The 18,743-nt window shown below is 36.0% G+C and overlaps 1 protein-coding gene across 6 annotated transcripts in view; it reads left to right on the top strand.

Annotated features, from left to right (window-relative positions):
• The window catches only part of G3BP2 (G3BP stress granule assembly factor 2), a 77,529-nt gene that overhangs the window by 53,512 nt on the left and 5,274 nt on the right, over nucleotides 1–18,743 (top strand). For 3 of the 6 annotated variants that reach the window (XM_032400549.1, XM_032400547.1, XM_032400548.1), the window contains exons 2-9: nucleotides 5,879–5,997; nucleotides 8,464–8,545; nucleotides 9,326–9,499; nucleotides 10,379–10,469; nucleotides 11,927–12,029; nucleotides 12,606–12,786; nucleotides 13,768–13,866; nucleotides 18,126–18,228. In XM_032400549.1, coding sequence (XP_032256440.1) covers nucleotides 5,903–5,997; nucleotides 8,464–8,545; nucleotides 9,326–9,499; nucleotides 10,379–10,469; nucleotides 11,927–12,029; nucleotides 12,606–12,786; nucleotides 13,768–13,866; nucleotides 18,126–18,228 — 928 coding nt within the window. In that variant the 5' untranslated portion in view covers nucleotides 5,879–5,902. The remainder of the gene's footprint in view (nucleotides 1–5,878; nucleotides 5,998–8,463; nucleotides 8,546–9,325; nucleotides 9,500–10,378; nucleotides 10,470–11,926; nucleotides 12,030–12,605; nucleotides 12,787–13,767; nucleotides 13,867–18,125; nucleotides 18,229–18,743) is intronic. The other 3 variants (XM_032400551.1, XM_032400550.1, XM_032400552.1) reach the window with 1 other exon arrangement.

Raw genomic sequence — 18,743 nt, 5'->3', positions numbered from 1 at the left:
TTTTTAAAGATTTTATTTATTTATTTGAGAGAGAAAGAATGAGAGACAGAGAGCATGAGAGGGAAGAGGATCAGAGGGAGAAGCAGACTCCCCGCTGAGCAGGGAGCCTGATGCGGGACTCGATCCTGGGACTCCAGGATCATGACCTGAGCCGAAGGCAGTCGGTTACGCGTCTGCCCTCAGCTCAGGTCATGATCCCAGAATCCTGGGATCGAGCCCCACATCGGGCTTTGGACTCCTTGCTCAGCTGGGAGCCTGCTTCTTCTCCCTCTGCCCCTCCCCCCTCTTGTGCTCTCTCTCGCTCTCTCAAATAAATAAAAAAAAAAAAAATTTAGGGGTGCCTGGGTGGCTCAGTTAGGCGTCTGCCTTTCTGCTTAGGTCGTGATCCCAGAGTCCTGGGATTGGAGTCCCAGGAATGGAGCCGGTGTCTGGCTCCCTGCTGAGCAGGGAGCCTGCTTTTCCCTCTGCCTCTCCCTCTCCTCGTGCTCTTTCTCTCAAATAAATAAAATCTTAAAAAAAGAAAAAAAGGAATTAAAAAAAGAAATGGAAGGACCCAAATCCCAGAAATTGCTTACCTAAGAGTTGGGTACTTCGCTGTGAATAATAAAAACAGCACAATTGTTCTTGTAATCACATTTATTCTGAAGGTGTAATTTGGCTCTTTTGTTTTTCCTCTTGACCAGATTTTTGTATACATTGGCTGTGCATGAATTATAAATGCAAACTGTATATTACTCAATTTTCCAAGTCTTAACTTCCTACAGCTACCCAAACTACCCGTTGGTGGTTCATTTATAATTAAGTTCTAATGCTTCTTTGATGCATTCCTTATGTATTGCACTGTTAATTTTCCTACTCTAGGGGAGAAAATGGGAAGATGGGCAAGATGGCAGTTGTTTGTGTAGAACAAATAAATTAGTGTGTCATTAAAAAATAGGTAAGTCAGTGAGGTTGCTTTTTTCCCTTTTGTCCGTAATATCTTTATCTTCTGGTTGATATGGTTAATTTCCACCAATTATATTTTAGCCCACTAAATTCTTTTTTTTTTTTTTTTTTAAGATTTTTTTATTTATTCATTCGAGACAGGCAGAACATGAGCAGAGGGTGGGGCAAAGGGAGGGGAGAAGCAGATTACCCACTAAGGCAGGACCAACTCTGGGGGCTAATCCCAGGACACAGATTATGACCTGAGCCCAAGGCAGACGCTTAACTATCTGCGCACCCAGGTGCCCCTAGCCCACTAAATTCTGACTCACTTTAAATCAGAGTTAATAGTGAAGAAGTAACTGCTTTGTAAGTTATATTTAAGTATAAATTGTAGCACCATTCTACAGGTAACTTCTTTTTGTTTTATTATTCCCTGTGGAAGGAAGCCTCCCTACAGCTAAAGATGGACTCTGCCTAGCTTCTGTATAGCTCTTTGTTTAGGCTTTTAACAGATTAGCATTGTTTTACCTCATCCACCATTTGAGGTTCACTTTTCAAGTTACTGCCTCTGAATAATTCAATTTATTGAATAATAATCTCTTGAAAGTTGCCTTCACTGTGTATTTACCTTGCCTGTCTCTCTGATCTGTATTGATGATGTGACCACCATACTTTCGTGATTGTGTATGTAGATGGTGGGCATTTGAAAGCCTCTCAAACTTTGTTACAATAACTCTTTAGTGTATTTTGACCTTTCTTTGATATTGATATATGTATTCAGTACTTTTTTTTTTTTTTTTAACTTTACTGTTATATGTATGTGACAAAAATGGTAGGTAAATATATCCTTTATAAATGTGATGGAAGATTTGGGATAAATGACAGAGTGTCACTGTAGAAAAATCTGGAAATATGGAAGAGAAAGAAGAAAAACATGGGAATCTCCAAATCCATAAACAGTCCCTAATAGCATTTCTTTTTTTTTTTTTTTTTTTAAAGATTTTATTTATTTATTTGAGAGAGAGAGAATGAGAGAGAGAGCACATGAGAGGGGGGAGGGTCAGAGGGAGGAGCAGACTCCCCGCCGAGCAGGGAGCCCGATGCGGGACTCGATCCCGGGACTCCAGGATCATGACCTGAGCCGAAGGCAGTCGCTTAACCAACTGAGCCACCCAGGCGCCCCCTAATAGCATTTCTATTATTCATCATTTGAACAAAACTATTTTGTACATAGCTATTTTATTTAGAGGATAAGTGAGCATCTTCCCACATCTTAGTATTATTTTAGCATCAGTTACAGTATTTAAGTATGTATTAATTTTCACATTTTAGTTATTTTATAAAATTTTACTAGATAAGTCTACTGTTCTTCACACTTCCTCATCATTCAAAATAAAAAAACTGTCTTAGCTTTGTTACTTTATTTTATTTATTTATTTAAAGATTTTATTTATTTGACAGAGAGAGACACAAGCAGGGGGAGGGGAGAGGGAGAAGCAGGCTTCCCGCGGAGCAGGGAGCCCGATGTGGGGCTTGATCCCAGGACCCTGAGATCATGACCCGAGCCGAAGGCAGACGCCCAACGACTGAGCCACCCAGGCGCCCGCTTTGTTACTTTAAATGTAGCAAATGGGGGGCGCCTGGGTGGCTCAGTCCTTAAGTGTCTGCCTTCGGCTCAGGTCATGATCCCGGGGTCCTGGGATCGAGCCACGTTGGGCTCCCTGCTCAGTGGGAAGCCTGCTTCTCCCTTTCTCACTCCCCCTGCTTGTGTTCCCTCTCTCACTGTCTCTCTCTGTCAAATAAATAAGTAACATCTTAAAAAAATAAAAAATAAATGTAGCAAATGAGAATTCGTTTATGCATTAGAATTTGTTAGTCCTTATTGGAAGTTTTTAAGTTTGGGGGGAAACTAATGACACCTGAAATGACACTGACTCTACTTTGTGAATTAAATTTTTCTTTTTTTTTTTTTTTAAAGAGTTGGTATAATTGTAGGTGGTATAGAATTCAAGGTAGAACAAAGACTGAAGAGCAGACTGGCAGGATTCTAGGCTGGGTTTACTCTGACCTTACAGCTAAGGTAGCAACGGCTGAGTAAGAGGGAGTAAAGAGAAGATGAGTCCCACTGTTTGGGTTTTTTTTCTTTTCCGAAGTTTATTCTTGAATGTACAACAGGCTCCTAGACACACTCATTCTAGCTATAGGTAGCAGCAGATGTTAATGGCAGAGAATCCAGGTGTTTTAAACAGCAGTGGAAGTAAGGGTTACCATCTCCTAATGGAGACACAAGTAACTGCTTACTTTTTGCCAGATTTCTCAATTCTACCTGTGGCCCGGGGACCCTTCCCTATAACTATTATACTTCACTTTAGCTTCTCCAGCTTCTTGTCTTTTTGTTTCTGTTGGAAAGCTTTATCTTCCTCTTCCATCTCCTTGAACTGCTTCAAAGGCTTCTTTCCACTGCCTCATCCCCAGACCCTGCCACTGGAAGCAGTGAATTAACCATTTTTGAAAGCAGGTGAGGTGTTATTGAAAATTTTAAACAGATTTGTGTTTTGTTTACTGTTTTGTATACTGTTTCAGGACAGTTGTAAAAGGAGAGAAAACCTAATAGAGCCTTATGTAAAAGTTGAATTGGGAGTCACTCGGGTTGTATAGAGCTAGTCTTGACTGTAGGCTCTGCCATGGTTTATTTATTTATAAAGATTTTATTTATTTATATGAGAGAGGGAGAGAGCGAGAAAGAGCACGAGTGGGGGTGGGGGCAGAGGGAGAGGGACAAGCGGACTCCCCGCTGAGTGTGGAGCCCCACTCGATTCCAGGACCCTGAGATCATAACCTCAGCTGAAGTCAGACAATCAGCTGAGCCACCCAGGTGCCCCTCCTGATTTTTATTTAAAAATACTATCACAATTGTAATGATTATGGCAGGTTATCTTTCGCTATAAAAATTTTTTTAAAGATTTTATTTATTTGAGAGAGAGAATGAGAGAGAGAGAGAGCACATGAGAGGGGGGAGGGTCAGAGGGAGAAGCAGACTCCCTGCTGAGCAGGGAGACCGATGCAGGACTCAATCCTGGGACTCCAGGATCATGACCTGAGCCGAAAGCAGTCGCTTAACCAACTGAGCCACCCAGGCGCCCTAAAATTTTTTGTTTAAAGGAAACCTAGGGGCACCTGGGTGACTCAGTTGGTTAAGCGTGACTCTAGGTTTTGGCCCAGGTTATGATCTCAGAGTTGTGAGATTGAGCCCTTTGTCCTCTGCACTGGGCGTGGAGCCTGTTTAGGATTCTCTCTCTTCTCCCCCCTGCCACTCCCCCCCCCCCCCCCGCCAAAAAGGAAAGAAACCTACATTGAGATTCATTTGTTAAGCAGGAATTTAAACTGTATCCCAGTTTGCCCAGTAAATACAGATGCTGTGGGTTTTTTTTTTTTTTAGTACTTTATTTATTTATTTAATTAAAAGATTTTATTTATTTGACAGAGACACAGTGAGAGAGGGAACACAAGCAGGGGGAGTGGGAGAGGGAGAAGCAGGCTTCCCGCAGAGCAGGGAGCCCGATGTGGGGCTGGATCCCAGGACCCTGGGATCATGACCTGAGCCGAAGGCAGATGCTTAATGACTGAGCCACCCAGGTGCCCTTTTTTCAGTACTTTAAAGTGTAATAGGAAAGGGTATTTGATTATAAATATATATTTAAACAAGTAATATTTAACTTCCTCTTTTTTTTCTCCCTGTTCTCCAATTCCTAATGTTATAATTTTGACTGATGGGGGCTATAACCATATATAAGTCATTTACTTTAAATGATTGTGTGTCTATTTGTATTTTGTATTTGTTTTTCTTATTTTTAATCCCCCTCCCTGTCGGCATAGACCCCTCCCCCTGCCCTGTGTATTTGTTTTTCTTGATTTATCTTTGAGATTTCAGTTTAGCAGTACTTTATTATAGTGCCTAACCCATTCTGTTTCCTATGTGCTTGTTTATAATCCATGACAGATTATAAACTTTTAAGTTTTTATTTTAATTCCAGTTAAATATATTTAAATATTAATTGGAATTAAAATATACAGTATTATATTAGTTTCAGGTGTACAGCATACTGATTCAGCACTTCCATACATCATATTGATCACCTATTTAAGCCACCACCCCCCCCCACCCACTTCCCCCCTGGTAACGATCAGTTTGTTCTCTGGAGTTAAGGGTCTGTTTCTTGATTTGTCTCTTATTTTTTTTTCCTTTTGCTTGTTTGTTTTGTTTCTTAAATTGCACCAGATTATAAGCTTCTTGAGGGTAAAGTCTTAATCTTGTTCACCCACTGGGCTGTCCCCTTTATTAAAGAGCACCTAGCAATGTAGTTAGATGCTTATTACTTAATTAATGGAAAGAATTTTTTTACATATACCAAATGTAAAAAAATACTAATCTCTGAGTACTCAGGTAATTGCTGATTTTTAATGGTAATTATCATTTTGAAGCAGTGAAGTAATTCTAAGGAGAGCGAATACAAAGAAGATACTAGTCAGTATTTTCCCATAATAAGTCTAATCTTCCGGTCCTGACTTGTGCCTTCTGCCTAGTTTTTAAAAAATCAACCATTGGAATCCACGGACCTAGATTATAGTCCCCAGAGGAAAGAGGTACTGTGGATGGAAAAGACTTGGTTATGGTGTTCATACTGTGAGGCAGCACGGTACTTTCTGGGGAAAAAGAAAAAGAACTGTGTGGGGGTGGGTGGGGAGGCACTGAGGAATAGAGACAAAGAGGAACTGCAGATGTTGGAAGTTACCAGTAGTTGTTGAGAATTTATTATTTTGTTGTTAATTGGTTTTCAATAAATGTATTAATTTTCTTTATTCCTTTTTGTATGGCTAAGAAAATTTACTTCCTGGAAGTTTACAAAGATGACTTTTTAATAGTTAATTGTTCTTGTGTTTGCTCCCTTAGCATTTGACATTGTGCAGCAAAGAAATGGTTATGGAGAAGCCCAGTCCGCTGCTTGTAGGGCGGGAGTTTGTGAGGCAATATTATACTTTGCTGAATAAAGCTCCAGAATATTTACACAGGTAAATTCTAAATGGATTATTTAGTATTTTTATTTAGTTTTGTTTTCTTGAATAGGACTACATAGTATTTTGTCTTTCTTGCTTCATGTTCTGGTTGTTTCTTTGCAAACCATAACCAATATTTTAATTGTCTAATGGCTAAAATCATTTTTTCAAGTTTTTAAAAAAATGAGACCCACAGGGGTGCCTGGGTGGCTCAGTCAGTTAAGTGTCTGGCTCTTGATCTCAGCTCAGGCCTTGATCACAGGGCTGTGAGTTCAAGCCCTGTTTTACTTAAAAGAAAAAAAAAGGAAAAAAAGAAATCCACGGTAAAAAAAACAAAAAAACAAAAAAAGTCTTCACATTATATCCCATTATATAACATATTCATATCTGTGTACACAATTATATCCCATTATATAACACATTCATATCTGTGTACACAATTGTATCCTTCAGTATTTTGTATTTCATTTAAATAAACCTTGGGCTTGACCAACTAATGGGTTCTAGTCTGCACTTTGAAATCGTAGTCATTAGTTGACTTTTTTTTTTTTTAAGTTCCTTATAGCAGTGTTAGAAAATGAATCATTTAAGTGATTATACTTGTGAAAATTTCTTCTGATTGATCTGCAAAATAGTATTTCTTGGTAAAACAGCAGTAGTAGCCTTGTTTACTATTTTGGCAGGAGTTGGACATCTGTTAGCTTATTTTTTCCAGAGGTTGAAATGAAATTGATTTATATTGTGAGTAGTATTTATAATTTTTGTTCTTCCTGTGTATTTTAGCAGGTGAAAGATAAATGATCCTTTTATAAGGATTAGGTTTTGCAAGTTTTTGTTGTAGAACACACCAGCCACGTGAGTTAAGGGATAAATCATTGCCACTTCATATGGGAAAAGCTGTTAAAAGGACTTTTCTTTTTTTAGCTAGGTCCTCTTTATAAGTATGCGGGGCATTCTAAAGTTAGATTTTGCAATATGTCTTGTATTATTCCGTAAGACATTTTTCTATAACAAATACCCCTCCTCAAAAAAAAAAAAGTGAATACCTGTACATTTTTCTAATTAGAGAAATAAAAGATATTCTTGCTGACAGTGTATGTAAAGGAGTTTGGGGTGGGGAGGGGAGAATGGAATTAATAGGGCCTTTCCTTGTCTGAAATTTAGTCTTTTTTAATGTAGGTATTAGCATGTTTTTGTGTTTGTTTGTTTTTTTTTATAGTGACAATAAGGCTCTCCACCATCATTTCAAAAAAAACCCCCATAAACTTCTGTTTTATACTTAGCTTATATAACCAATTTACCTATTAATGAAAATCATTTTGTAATTTTTCACTTGTTAACAAACTGTGATCAGTATCCTTATACATGCATCTTTGTGCACTTTTCTAGTTATTTTCTTAAGTTCCTAGAAGCAGAATTGTTAAAGGTATAATTTTTTCTAAGGCTTTTCCTACACTTAACAGCCAAGTTGTCCTCCAGAAAAATGGTAGAAGTTTACATGTTTGCCAGTGGTACATGCGAGAAAATAGTGTAAACTTAAAAATACAGGTAGTAGTTAAAAACATGGACCATGGAACTAGACTGTCTGGGTTTATGTCTTAGCTACCCCACTTGATTAGTGTGTGGCCTTAGGAGAGTTAATTTCTTCTGAACCTCAGTTTGCTCATTTATATAATAGTGCTTATTTCATGAGGTTGTTAGAGGAGGCGTAAATAAATTAATATATGTAATGCACTGAGAGCATTACTTGGCATAGATGAAGTCTTAAATGTTTCGTTAACAATAGGAGCTGAGTTCTCTTTATGAAAATATTAATTTTGCATGTTTGATAACCTTAATTTAGAAGGATATTCTAATTGCTTTAGGTAATGCCAGAGAAATACTAATTAATCATGTACTTAAGAGCAGTATAAAATATTAAGGAGATATCAGATACTGAAGTAATGTAGATTTTCTTATTTGGTCTCTGAATTATTTCAATGATTGTAAATCTAACTAAACTGCTTTAAGCTTTTGGAATTAGTAATCATTTGGAACTTTGAGTAGAATGTTAAACAGCAACTGATTCCCAAACAAATCTAGATAACTGAGTTTTGTATCTAAAGGGAAAAACTGGGTCAGTTACCACAGCATCAGTATTTAGAATGTATTTTGAATATCTCATTCTTCCACTTCAAAAAATAGATATGATAGGAATTAGATGAGAATTGCAAGTAATTGAGTGTATTTTCAGTGTGCCAGGCCTGAATCCTGTTGTTACTCATTTAATCCTTACAACAGCCCTGTGGAGTAGTAGTTACTGTTATTGTGTTTGATAACCAAGGAAACTGAACTTAAGGACCGTAAGTAACTATCAGAATTATACAACTATTGAGTGACAAAGCCAGACATGCAAGCTAGGTCTGTTTTATACCAGAACTCTCCTGCCTCTTAGGCTTTTCTTGACAATTGAATGTTAATCAAATATCCTTGACTTTATAGGTTTTATGGCAGGAATTCTTCCTATGTTCATGGTGGAGTAGATGCTAGTGGAAAGCCCCAGGAAGCTGTTTATGGCCAAAATGTAAGTATCAATTTCATACACATTTTAGATTTTTTTCCCCTTTTTTTGTGTTAAGATAGTTGAAAATAGCCTTTTTGTGCGAATGGATTTCTTCCTGAATGTGATCATTACTTGTAACTAGAAATTTATGTTACAATAGTTGTTAAATGAGCTTTCAGTTCTTACAAATATCCATTTATAAGGGTGCTACACTGGATTGGATACAAAGAAGATAGGAAATTATCTATCCTTGATGTATTTTATACATGAAACAGTTGAGAACAATATATTTAAGTTTATACAAACATGGGCTAAACCTTATGTTATAGGCGTGCACAGAAGTATATGTACTTTATGACATTATATAGGATATGGGACTTTAGATGCTGAATTACAGAATTTGGCCTTAGTGTACAAGAGGAAATTAAAAGCAGAAGAAAGGGCACCAACAAACCCAGTAAAGTAAAATCAGCTGTGAGGTCAAGGAGTAGTCAACACACTTTGTATGAATGATTAAAAACTTAATACAGAATACTGGGAGAAAGCTATATAAAGCCCGTATTATTGCTTAATATGAGATAGCCGTAGTGATCTCTTGTATTGAGCTGTGACATGTTGAAAATGGTGGTTTAGGAACATCAACATGGCAGTAATGCATATCATGGTGGAAGGGATTCAAATGAGGCAGAAAGATTATGTAGTTAATATTTTAGAGTTAGGAGGAAATCAGTGAAGCTCTATAGTATGAAGTAATGAAGTATCACAACAGTTTGTATTTTTTCTTCCTTTCTTCTATTAAAGGATATACACCACAAAGTATTATCTCTGAACTTCAGTGAATGTCATACTAAAATTCGTCATGTGGATGCTCATGCAACCTTGAGTGATGGAGTAGTTGTCCAGGTTATGGGTTTGCTATCTAATAGTGGACAGCCAGAGAGGAAGTTTATGCAAACCTTTGTTCTGGCTCCTGAAGTAAGTTTTCATTTGTATGATTTTATTTGATTGTTATTTGTTGCGTGAAGTGTCCAGAGTTTCTTCTTACAGGTTTATATATGCATGTAGCTAAACTTGAGAACTTGGTATTGAACCCGTTGATAAACATTTGACTCTTGAGCAACATAGGGATTTGGAGCACTGACCTCCAGGGCAGTTGAAAATCCACATACAGCTTTTGACTTTTCAAAAACTTAACTCTACTAATAGCCTATCGTTGACCAAAAGCCATACTGATAGTATAAATAGTCGATTAACACATATTTTATAGCTTATATGTATTCTGTAATTCTACATTGTATTCATACAATAAAGTAAGCTAGAGAAAGGAAAATGGTATTACATAAGAGAACACATTTACAGTACTGTAACGTGTTGAGAAAAGTCATGTGTAAGTGGACTCGTGCAGTTCAAACTTGTGTTGTTCAAGGGTCAACTGTAATTTGAGCTTTGTGTGTGTACGCACTTTGCCTGTCTTTTTTGTTTTATTTTTTTCACTGCCTATTTAGAAGTTAAAGTCTACTGATACGAATGTATCAATAGGTTTACTAAGATTACAAAAGTAATATAAAAAGTATCTTATTTAGTAAGTTATATGTTAAAATGGCAAAGTTTCATTTGTTAATTAGTCTTGGTTCTCTTCTGTTGAGTACCCATTTCTTGAGTTCCAATATTTGAATGACCTTCTATAGTATACTTTATATTAATATAGCATGTTTAATTTTAGAAAATTATACTGAGTCTACATATTTCTGTAGTGTTAAAATAGATATTGCATATGCCATGTAATTTGTTCTTTTTATGCAGTGCCACATTTATGAGTATTTAATGGAATATTTGGATTTTGTTTTCCTGTAGGGATCTGTTCCAAATAAGTTTTATGTTCACAATGATATGTTTCGTTATGAAGATGAAGTATTTGGTGATTCTGAACCAGAGCTTGATGAAGGTGAGGTTAAGATAGAAGGCTTCTATCAGTATTCTTTAAGGACATGAAAAGTACGAAACTTAAAGAAATTTGCCTCTATTGTAATTGAGTCAAACCCCTTTTTCTCCTTTTTGTTAAAAAGAAATAGGTGTGTTTGTATGATATTATATAAAAATCAGACATAGAAAGTAAAACAAATTTCAGTCTCATCCTCTATATATAACCAAGAGTTTGGTGCCTATTATAGAATTTTGTTGTATCCCATCCTTAGATATTTTTATAAAAATGGAATTATGCTGGTTCAAAGCTTGCTCTTTTCTATTTAATATTATCTCTGTTGGCTGTCAATTTTTTGGCTGTATCATAATTATTGATCTTTCATTTATTAGTTTTCTTTTCATTATCGTACTATTGAATAGATGTGACATAGGAAACTGAGTTACAGCTTAAAATAATTTATTTCCTATCCTTTCCTTTTCTTACTACTAGATCATTTTTTAAAATAGGGACACCTGCATGGCTCAGTCAGTTAAGTGTCAGACTCTTGATCTTGGCTTAGGTCTTGATCTCATGGTCATGAGTTTGAGCCCTGCGTTGGGCTTCGCATTGGGCTCCACACTGGGTGTAGAGCCTACTTAAATAAATAAATAAAGGGACTCCTGGGTGGCTCAGTTGTTTAAGCGTCGGCCTTCAGCTCAGGTCATGATCCTGGGGTCCTGGGTTCGAGTTCTGCATCGGGCTCCTTGCTCAGCGGGGAGCCTGCCTCTGCCTGCCACTCCCGCTGCTTGTGTTTACTCTCTTGCATGTTCTCTTTCTCTGACAAATATGTAAAATCTTTTTTTTTTTTTAAGATTTTATTTATTTGAGAGAGAATGAGTGACAGCATGAGAGGGGGGAGGGTCAGAGGGAGAAGCAGACTCCCCGCCGAGCAGGGAGCCTGATGCGGGACTCGATCCTGGGACTCCAGGATCATGACCTGAGCCGAAGGCAGTCGCTTAACCAACTGAGCCACCCAGGTGCCCCCAAATAAGTAAAATCTTAAAAAAATAAAAATAAATACCAAACTTCATCTTGCTTGCTTTTCAGTTGTTAAGAGAACAGGGAATACTGCATTTGAATGCCTTTGTAAGATAAAGGTCAATTTTTATTTATTTATTTATTTATTTATTTTTAAAAAATATTTTATTTATTTATTTGAGAGAGAATGAGAGAGAGAGAGAGACAGCACATGAGAGGGGGGAGGGTCAGAGGGAGAAGCAGACTCCCTGCTGAGCAGGGAGCCCAATGTGGGACTCCATCCCGGGACTCCAGGATCATGACCTGAGCCGAAGGCAGTCCCTCAACCAACTGAGCCACCCAGGCGCCCAATAAAGGTCAATTTTTAAAACTATCCTATCACTTCCTTAAACATTTAAAATATGCATATGAAATTGTTTGTTGAGTCTCTTAAAAAAGAAATGTGTGTTCTGTATTGTCAGAATCAGAAGATGAGGTAGAAGAGGAACAAGAAGAAAGGCAACCATCTCCAGAACCTGTGCAAGAAAATGCTGATAGTGGTTACTATGAAGCTCACCCTGTGGCGTAAGAATAGTGTTTGCAAGGCCAGATTTGGTCTAAGCTATAATGTAGTTGCTAGGTGGTTTTTGTTCCTAGGATTACTGTTAGAAGTAAATTTTTGATAAAGCTACCTGTCAGGCCAGTATTGGAGCACTATATATAGTGCTCAAATATATATATAAAAAATATATATTTTTATATATTATATATATATATGCAAGAAATTTGGAAAGAGTTGTTTTATTTACATAAAAAATTGAACATGGTTTTGCCCAAAACAGTGTTTACTTACTGATAATGCAGAATAGTTGGGACAACACAGAGAGCATTTTATTTTATTTTTATAAATATGTGGTTTGTTTATAGGTAGTATTGAAGTAAACATTTTTAGTAATTTAGTAATTCCATTTAAAAATGGTGGGGTTAAAGAAATGCTGCTTAAGACTGTTACTCCTTCTGCCTTCTAGTTCTTATTGGACTTCTGCTTCAAAACAACTTATTACTAGTTATGCCCATTAGGTTAGAGAAATATTACATTTTGTTTTATTAGAACTGATCATTTCACTCATACTGAAAAATGAACAAAATATTTTATTATAGTAATGGCATAGAGGAGCCTTTGGAAGAATCCTCTCATGAACCTGAACCTGAGCCAGAATCTGAAACAAAGACTGAAGAACTAAAGCCGCAAGTGGAGGAGAAGAACTTAGAAGAGTTAGAGGAGAAGTCTACTTCTCCTCCTCCCGCTGAACCTGTTTCTCTGCCACAGGAACCACCAAAGGTTAGATCAGAGGAACTCTTTAGGCCTGTAACAGCACACTTTCACATTTGGTGCCATTGATGAAGCATGACCTTTGTTCTATTATGTTAAATGGTTTAATATAGTGAACTATGCTTTTTTATGGAAATGAAAGCTGTGGGGTTTTTGCAATCCTGAGGAAATTTCTTTGTATTCACACTCCCCCTCCTCCCCAAATACCCCTAAGAGTGAAACTTAGAATTGATCCTTGTCTGTATGCAGTGTTTAGTCTCTTACATGAAATTATTTGAGTCCATGTATAAAGCTGAGGAGAGTTGCTCTTCCATTCTGTATAAGTCCTCTATGCACGGATGCAACTGGAGTCATGAAATTTCCCAACTTAAACAAGTTGGCCTATTAAAAGAAGAGATACCGTTATTTCTGGTTAAAATGGGAGCAATTTCCTTATACACCAATTAAACTATCTTGGAAAGATAAGTGACACCCATAGTGTATCATTTAAGCCTACCTAAAACATCTTTTATCTTTCTGTAAAGTAGAAGGTTGAAGTATATATGAGTAGTGAGAGGAGATTCCTTGTTCAATTTGTGAATGTCTGTTAAAGTTTCCAGTGAGTACTCTCTTCTTTCCTATCCTTCCCCTCAACACCATCACACACCTTATCTTCCCCCAAAAGGGGAAAGAAATTGGTTCTATTAGGTTCTTTTTTTTCTAGCATGTGTAGTTAGCGGTTTTGTTTGCCATTGCTCATCTCCTTAGAGCAAATAGGAACTTGCTTGTGGATTTATTTAGTAGTTCAGACGAAACAAATAATCTTGCATAATGAGATTTTGAAAGCTGGCACATAGACTGGCATGTGTGTGTGTGCCTTTCTTTTGAGGAGTCCTCCAATATAGAACAATAGTTTAGAAATGAAAAGAAAATATATATTTGGAAGTTTCCCTATAGGAATGTTGGTGGTTTTCCATGATTAGTAGTCTAGGTTTGTTGCATTTCCTGCAGGCTTTCTCCTGGGCTTCAGTGACCAGTAAAAACCTGCCTCCTAGTGGTACTGTTTCTTCCTCTGGAATTCCACCCCATGTTAAAGCACCAGTCTCACAGGTAACCAATCTGTGAACACATTGGATTGTATCCTTGTTACATTGCCAATTGCTTATCTTTTTTATACTTCTTTAAATGAGTCAATCAGAAATTATGGATTAAATATACAAAAAAATTGTATTAAATGTCAGTGCACCCACTTTAAATGCCAAATCTCTATCATCTGCATAGGTGGTATTTGGGGTTTGGGTGTGAAATACACATTAAGTTGGTTTGATTGATAGATAGATGGATAGATAGAGTCATTTAAAAGGCTTCTTAAAATAACAAAAAAATGTTCCTTTTAAAGTTTTAAAATTTATTTAGCAAAAATATTTTAAGGAAAGGCACAAAGTAGTATGGCATTATAAAAATCACTGTTTTTTTAAAAAAAAAAACAGCTTCTAAAAATACACTGCCTAAGCTCTCAGTCTGTAAGTGGTTCACTCTGTTTAATTGAAGCCTGTACCAACTTATGACTGTAGTGTTCACTTAACTGATCATTCCAGTATTCTGCTTTTCATCTGTTTGTCATCTTACCCATTTCAGAGCTTTCAAAAACATTGAAAATAAGACACTGGCTACCTGATGTTTATTAGATATAGTTTAGAATTAACTAAAAATATAATTAAATTTATAGTGCAGTTAAAAGGTATTCAATTCTTTTTTCTACATTTTGAGTCAAACTATTCCGCTAAAAAATTTACATTTAAAATGGTTAGTGCATATACAATTATTTTTGTATATGCCTCTTATATGCTCTAAACAGTGAAACTTTGAGGTTTCAAAAAAGTAGTAATCATTAGACAGTCTTTATGGTGTTTGGTACATGTAGTCAGCTACATAATAGCAGAATACATAGCCTCAAGATACCTGTTTTTTCAGCTAACGTTCAGGAAATGTTGAATAATGTCAGATCCAAACCAGAATTCTGTTTTAGTGAAGAAAATTAATTTGTCAAGTATTGGTTGTGCTTTTCAACCCTTCTGAAGACCTGATGAGTGACGTCTGAATTTTCTTTTGAAATGCTTGATTTATCAGATTTGCATTTGGAATCCTTTGGATTGTTACTTCATCTTCTGAGTGTTGGCTATATTTTATTCTTACTGCTAGTTAAAAGTTAAAATAGCTAATGCTTATTATGCCTTTAGTATGTGCCAGGCGTTGTGCAAAGTACTTTATATTCATTCTCATCTAATCCTCACAGTCACCCTGTAAGGGTGGTTACTGTTACTGTTCCTGTTTCACAGATGAGTAAATTGAGGCCTAGAGTACCTCAACCTAAGATCAGACAGCTGTATAAATAGCATATGGCTTGGCTTTGAATTCATGCAGTTAGACACCAGAGTCCCTTTGTGACTCATTTAAACCTATAGGTTTCTTTATTCCTCTGGAGGGGAATGTATCTCCATTTACATCAAAGAAGAGTACTATATTTAAGGCATGTCTGAATTACATTAAATCCTATCCTTTTGCGCAGGGGAAAATTTTTTTTTTAGTTGTGAGGTTATTTTTCTTTTTTAATTGTAGGAGATTAGATTGTATTTTCTAACCCATACCCTTATTAAGACATATTTAAACATGTACAGTTTAAGCCTTAACTTTCTGGGGCGCCTGACTGGCTCAGTCAGTAGAGCATCCAACTCTTGATCTTGGGGTTGTGAGTTCCAGCCCAACATTGGGTATAGAGCTCACTTAAATAAATAAAACTTAAAAAAAAACAAAACAAAAAACCTTTCTGATCTTTTTAGGCTATATTTAGAATGGATTCATGATTTTTCCATTTGATTTAATCCTTCAATTTAATTACTTTGGTGTAGTATATCCATTGCCTTAACACTTTTAGTGTAGTTTAATAAAAGGAGAATTAAATTTAATTTAGTGTATTGGTAGGAATTAACTTAGAAGTAGGTAAGTTAATTTCTTGGTGAAAAGGTTTTGTCTGGAAATTGACTAGATTATCTAAGTAGCTTATGTTCAGTTAAAGAACTTACTGTGGTTTTACCTGCTGTCATTGGTTTGATTTGATGGTTCCATTTTTATTTCATATTCTGTTTGACCTTCTTTTGTGGAATTTGTCATCTGAGCACACTTTGTGGTTGCATGGGATTAATTTGTAGGGCTCTAAAGTGTAGTATATGAGATGTTAAGACATTTTATCTTGTTGGAGTAAATAGTTCTAATCATGAAATTGAGCCTGAAGAACTATAAATGCACAGCTGGCTTAGTTGACATAAATTAATCAGTTATTGAAAGGAATATTGTTAGATCTTGTTCTCTTTTTTTTTTGCATTAGCATCCTCAAATACCTTCTGAAAGTCAGGTTGCTAAATCACTGTATGAATTATTTGAAAGATATTGGAAATTACTTGTTTGTTTTTAATTTTAAATCCTTAAAGGATAATGAATTTTTCTGTTTTGCTACTTGCCGTTATTTTTGTTTTGGTAATCAGTTTTGAAAAAAATTTAAATTAGGTCAGTGAGGACACCTCTTAATTTCTTTGATATCCTTTGGATTCAGTGTGTCTAAGGTTTTTCTGAAATTTTTAGATTAAAAGCTACATACATTTGCTATTTTTATTAATTTCCTAAACACACTAGCTTCATCAAACTTTGTTAGGGTACATCTATTCTTTAATTCTGTTTTATGTTCATACTGAAGTAAGTTGGTGCTTTTAGGCCCCCTTAGTGTAGTGAAATTCGTAAATAACTGCCCTTTTTAGGCATCACATTTCGGGTCAAATTACCATATAGTGTTAAACTCCAAATACAAATAGCAATGTTCCCAGAGTTATAACATAGGATCCCTTGTCAGGCACAGAACATGTTAAAGAACTAAAAATGTAATTTAATTTTAAATGAACCAAGAGTTACTGAACATCTATGCCTAACATCACTGTGCTTGGTTTTTGGGTGTTACAGAAATGAATTAAGATAAGATACAGTCCTTAGAGGAATAAATACATATAAGTAATTGAGAAAATTGGAGAGAGTTAAAAAAATTATTTTTTTAACTAGCAAAGTTTTAGAACATGGGAAGCAACTTGATCTTGAGGGAAATGGGAAATCTTCATGGAAAAACAACTTGGAAAGAGACATCTGTTAAAAACTGCTAGGATAGGAATTAATATGCTTTTTGATTACAGTGGGTGAAATCCTTTAAAGTAAATTGTCATTTTTGGAAGAAACATAACTCTTCATATCAAAATTTGTCCTTGTAAGTTATGATATTCCAGTCATATAAATGATGAAAAAGTTTGAGACACTGGCTGGACTGAGGTCCTCAGAGATGATCAGACATGAAGAAAGGCTGAAATCACTAGTTTTCTGACTTTGAGAACGTTTTCTTCATATCCTGCTGAGTGTTTTCAGCATTCTTTGAAGGTATATTTTGTCTCTTCCTTGGACCATAAATATTTGGGCAGTAGATGGCCGAAGAGTATGGGAATACTGAAAATGCCACTGTATTGAGGAAAAGGTAAAAGAAGATGCAGATGTTACTTTGTTGTAAAATAGTTAATTATATATGTGTAATTCAGCAGTTGGCAGAAATTTTTGGAAGTCCTCTTAAAATGTCCTATTACTCCTTGCCTGCCCCTGCCCCAAGGTGCAGTTAAAGAAAATTGTTGGGGTCAGTCCTTAAATAGTTGCCTACCTTTTCCATAAGGAAGAACAATAGGGAGCTAAAGGACTCCTTGATTCTGAGGTGTTTTATACATGTTTCTGTCTTGTTTATTTAATTTTAACTTAAAGGTAGGATTTTTTAGTTGCTAGAGTAAGCTGAATTGTGTATTTTGAACTATCCATTGTTCTAAGATTTATTTATGTGGTGGGGTTTAGAAGATACTGGCTAAGCACTTACATTTGAAGGGCAGCTAGATAATTAGAAAGTATGTGTCATAATTTTGTGTAAAATAAAGATGGCTATTTTGCATATGCATTTACATGGAGTGGCTCATCTTGCATTTTTGTGACTTTTGTAGCAGTACCTTTAATGCTGTCTCAGTGTGGAAATTTATTGAAAAAATGTGGTTGTAAAAAGCAGCTTATTTTGAGTTATATATCCTTGAATGGGAAAACAAACCTACCCTACAGTCCTAGATTGGTACAGAATATCTTTATAAAAATTTATTCTTCACATACATAGGACACTATGTTAAAAATATTCTAAACTTAAAATTACCATTTTGTGTGCTGGTGACTTGCTGGTAGTTGCTTTAGTTGTTTTGTCTCCTCTGGAATGAGTTTCTTTATAATGTGTTTTTTCCCTTGTATTTTAGCCAAGAGTTGAAGCTAAACCAGAAGTTCAGTCTCAGCCACCTCGTGTGCGTGAACAACGACCTAGAGAACGACCTGGTTTCCCTCCTAGAGGACCAAGACCAGGTGAGTCAGCCGCCTCTGTGGCCTTTCGCATTTAGTACTTGGAAAGTTGGAAAAGACTGAACTTAAAATACTATAATGTGCTTTATATATAGTTCCTTTCAATACAAAATTTCTTAAAGGTTTAAGTAACTTGCTAAAGTACAGTCTGGGGCAGAACAACTGACTTGTAGGGGAGGATTAGATGCCATGCGATGGAGACATGTATTTTGAAGGTGTAAAAATTTTGAGACAGATTTTATTTGGTTATTGTCACTGGTTCTAAGAATTCAAAACCGAGCTGCCAATAACCTACTCTCTTACTTAGCACTCTTATCTCTTCACAGATAAACAATAAGCACACCCTGATTCTTCTTATTTTGATTGTCTTAGGTATTAAGTAAGTTGCCATGATTTTTGACTTGTTTCCATTGTTAGCTAATATATGTAGCACCTCTATTTGAATTCTATAAGTATGTTTAGATTGCTTTTGGGAGGAGATGGGAGATAGTATCTATTAATAGCATACGTAATTTTTC

Source organism: Phoca vitulina, unplaced genomic scaffold, assembly GCF_004348235.1.
Source record: "Phoca vitulina isolate PV1807 unplaced genomic scaffold, GSC_HSeal_1.0 scaffold3, whole genome shotgun sequence".
Classification (NCBI taxonomy): Eukaryota; Metazoa; Chordata; class Mammalia; order Carnivora; family Phocidae; genus Phoca; species Phoca vitulina.
The sequence above is the reverse complement of the archived record's forward strand: the minus strand, read 5'-3'. Positions and strand labels throughout refer to the sequence as shown.